A 1,074-nucleotide genomic window follows, 5' to 3' on the forward strand; every position below is an offset into this window, starting at 1 on the left:
TTACCTTCTCAGAGTGTCCTTTCGAGCAAAGAGGCGTCCGCAATAGTCACACTTATGATTCCGCTCCTTCATGTGCACACTCTGATGGTGTCGTTGAAGGTCAGTCTTCCGCACAAACTTCTTAGTGCACCCGTCGACAGTGCAGGGAAATGGATATTCGCGCTTCTCATCATGAGTCTCCAGGTGCGATTTGTAGTTGTAGCTGCGACTGAAGAACTTCCCGCATCCTTTGACTTCGCATTGGAAGTTTGCCTCCTCCTTCGAGGTGTGCTTTCTTGTGGGTCTTTTGGCCTTGGTTGTCTTCAACAGTCTCCTCTCCTGGCTAAGATCAGACAGTTGATTTTGCGGCGCAGAATAGAACTGCGGCACCTCATATTCTTGCTTCGGCCAAGTCGTTGAACTACTTGCGCCGAGGCTGGAGGGCAGATTTGAAGCGAAGGGAGCCCCGTCGGTTTGATAAGCAGCAGCAGATGGGCCGGCAGTTGAGTACGGTTGCGGCTCATATCCTTGACCATAGCTACTCACGGAGCCTTCGACTCTGAATCTCGAGTTAGAGGAATCTTGCAAGTATCCATATGGTGGCCTTGCGCCTATTGATGGCGCTCGCGAGGATTGGCTAGTAGACGGCAATGAGGGCTCATGGACTGACGTGTTGCGACTGGGCGGCATGTAGGTGTCATGTGTCTGATATGGGGCAGGCAAGCAAGAGTCGTATCCAGCAAATGCATTAAAATCCGAATGCAGGGCGTCAGGTTCTACCGAGCTTGAAGAAGCTGTGCTTGTTCCAGCCACTAAGCCGTCTGGTGTGACCCAAGCAGTGCTACCGTGGTCCATGGGAGGCGGTGATAGAAGCTCTGGCTGAGGCACTGTAAACCAGCGAGCTTGGTGGGAGTACGAATCCGAATCCAAGTCTGACTGTGAAACGCCTGAGACAGCTTGCTGAAATGAAGAGCCGTAGCAAGACGGCAGGCGATTCGGTGGGCAGGAAGTGTCAGAACTGGACGAACTCGTTTCGAAGAACTGTGAATACTGCGATACGGGGGAGTTCGAGGTCGAGGGAGGTGTCAAGTACAT

General features: G+C 52.6%; 1 protein-coding gene across 1 annotated transcript; it reads right to left on the reverse strand.

Moving 5' to 3' along the window:
- On the reverse strand, window positions 1–1,074 carry FSUBG_12362 (epithelial zinc-finger ezf; the record flags this gene model as incomplete). Its single annotated transcript, XM_036677142.1, has 1 exon — window positions 1–1,074. One exon carries the CDS (start codon window positions 1,072–1,074, stop codon window positions 1–3), a length of 1,074 nt encoding a protein of 357 aa, XP_036532164.1.

The sequence above is a fragment of the Fusarium subglutinans genome (assembly GCF_013396075.1).
Source record: "Fusarium subglutinans strain NRRL 66333 chromosome Unknown NRRL66333_c0000264, whole genome shotgun sequence".
Lineage (NCBI taxonomy): Eukaryota > Fungi > Ascomycota > Sordariomycetes > Hypocreales > Nectriaceae > Fusarium > Fusarium subglutinans.